Source organism: Nestor notabilis, unplaced genomic scaffold (assembly GCF_000696875.1).
Source record: "Nestor notabilis isolate BGI_N333 unplaced genomic scaffold, ASM69687v1 scaffold22872, whole genome shotgun sequence".
Lineage (NCBI taxonomy): Eukaryota > Metazoa > Chordata > Aves > Psittaciformes > Psittacidae > Nestor > Nestor notabilis.
In genome coordinates this window covers 9,866-11,030 of record NW_009917295.1, presented here as the reverse complement: position 1 = coordinate 11,030, position 1,165 = coordinate 9,866, and the positions used below count along the sequence as shown (strand labels likewise).

Here is a 1,165-nt window from a genome sequence, read left to right as displayed (position 1 = left end):
GTCCGAACCTCCACCCGGCCTGCCCTAGAATGTCTCCAGGGACGGCGCATCCACCACCTCTCTGCAGAGCTGCTGATGACAGGCAGAGGCTGCCCTTCCCCTGCACCCAACAGTGACTCAAACCCCCAAACTCCCACCAGTCTCCAAAGGCCAGGGCAGAGGCCTCAGCCCCAGCATTGCTGGATGAGTGCTCAGCCCCCAGGCACAAGCCGGACCCAGGAAACCCCTGCAATGACTCCAGTTCCTCACTGCCTATTGGAACTGGGAACCCATTTCCCAGCCTTTTCAGCTGAGGGCAGCTGTGCACCACTAAAGGAGCCAGGAAGGCTGCAGGGAATAGGAGCCTCAGGAAGGAGCCTGCAAAGGAAAGGAGCCTTGAATTGGCCTGAGGGATGCTCCCCACCACAGCAGTGCAGGGCTCTGGCTGCCCCCCACCGTAGCAGCCCCGCGGGATCACTCCTGATCACTCCTGCATCAAGCTGTTGATCTTTGTGAGCAGCACGTCTGTCTCAGACTCTGGGGAGAAAGAGAAAACAAACTGTCATGGTAGGCACCATCCCGCAGCCACAGGCAGAGCAGCCTGAAAAGCAGGTTTGAGGAGTCCCAGGGCATGTGGGATTCCCCAGTGCTGTTCCAGAGGGCTGTTTGCTAGGGGCAGGACTCCCTGGGCTGGGATTCCCTTCCCTCCCCTGGCCATGCCGAACCACTGTGTCACGTTCAGCTGGAGAAAGCTGCGTGCCGCGGAGGCGCAGCCTGGCTGCGAGGGAGGGCGGGCACCTCGCATTCCTGTGCACTCACCCGCTGGCCGTCTTCTCTGCGAGCATTTCCTAGGAGATGGAAGAGGGTCGATGTTAGCATGTCAGGCTGGCTTCCCCGCCCATCCTCCAAGCTCCCAGATGGGGACTGTGGGGCCCCCCAGGACAAAAGAGTTCCATGAGGATTTGCTTTCTGTGTCTACAGCACTGGTAAAGGAGCAGGGCCAAGGTCTCCCAGTCTCCTCCCACCAAGCCCTGGGGTGCAGAGCATTCACTGAGAGTGAACTAAGGCATCCAGGGGCTTGAGGAAGGGTCAGGCCAGAGTTTTAGCTGCAGCCTGGTGGTAAAAGCTGCCTCCACACACTGCTTTCTCACTTAGCCAGACAGAGGAGGCCCCCGCCTCAGGATCT

General features: G+C 59.9%; 1 protein-coding gene across 1 annotated transcript in view; it reads right to left on the bottom strand.

Moving 5' to 3' along the window:
• Positions 1-463: 463 nt before the first annotated feature.
• Positions 464-1,165, bottom strand: part of GDPD2 (glycerophosphodiester phosphodiesterase domain containing 2) — a gene marked incomplete at its 5' end in the record, with an annotated part of 6,375 nt that continues 5,673 nt past the window's right edge. The window contains 2 exons of the mRNA XM_010009162.1: positions 464-516; positions 799-827. Coding sequence (XP_010007464.1) covers positions 464-516; positions 799-827 — 82 coding nt within the window. The remainder of the gene's footprint in view (positions 517-798; positions 828-1,165) is intronic.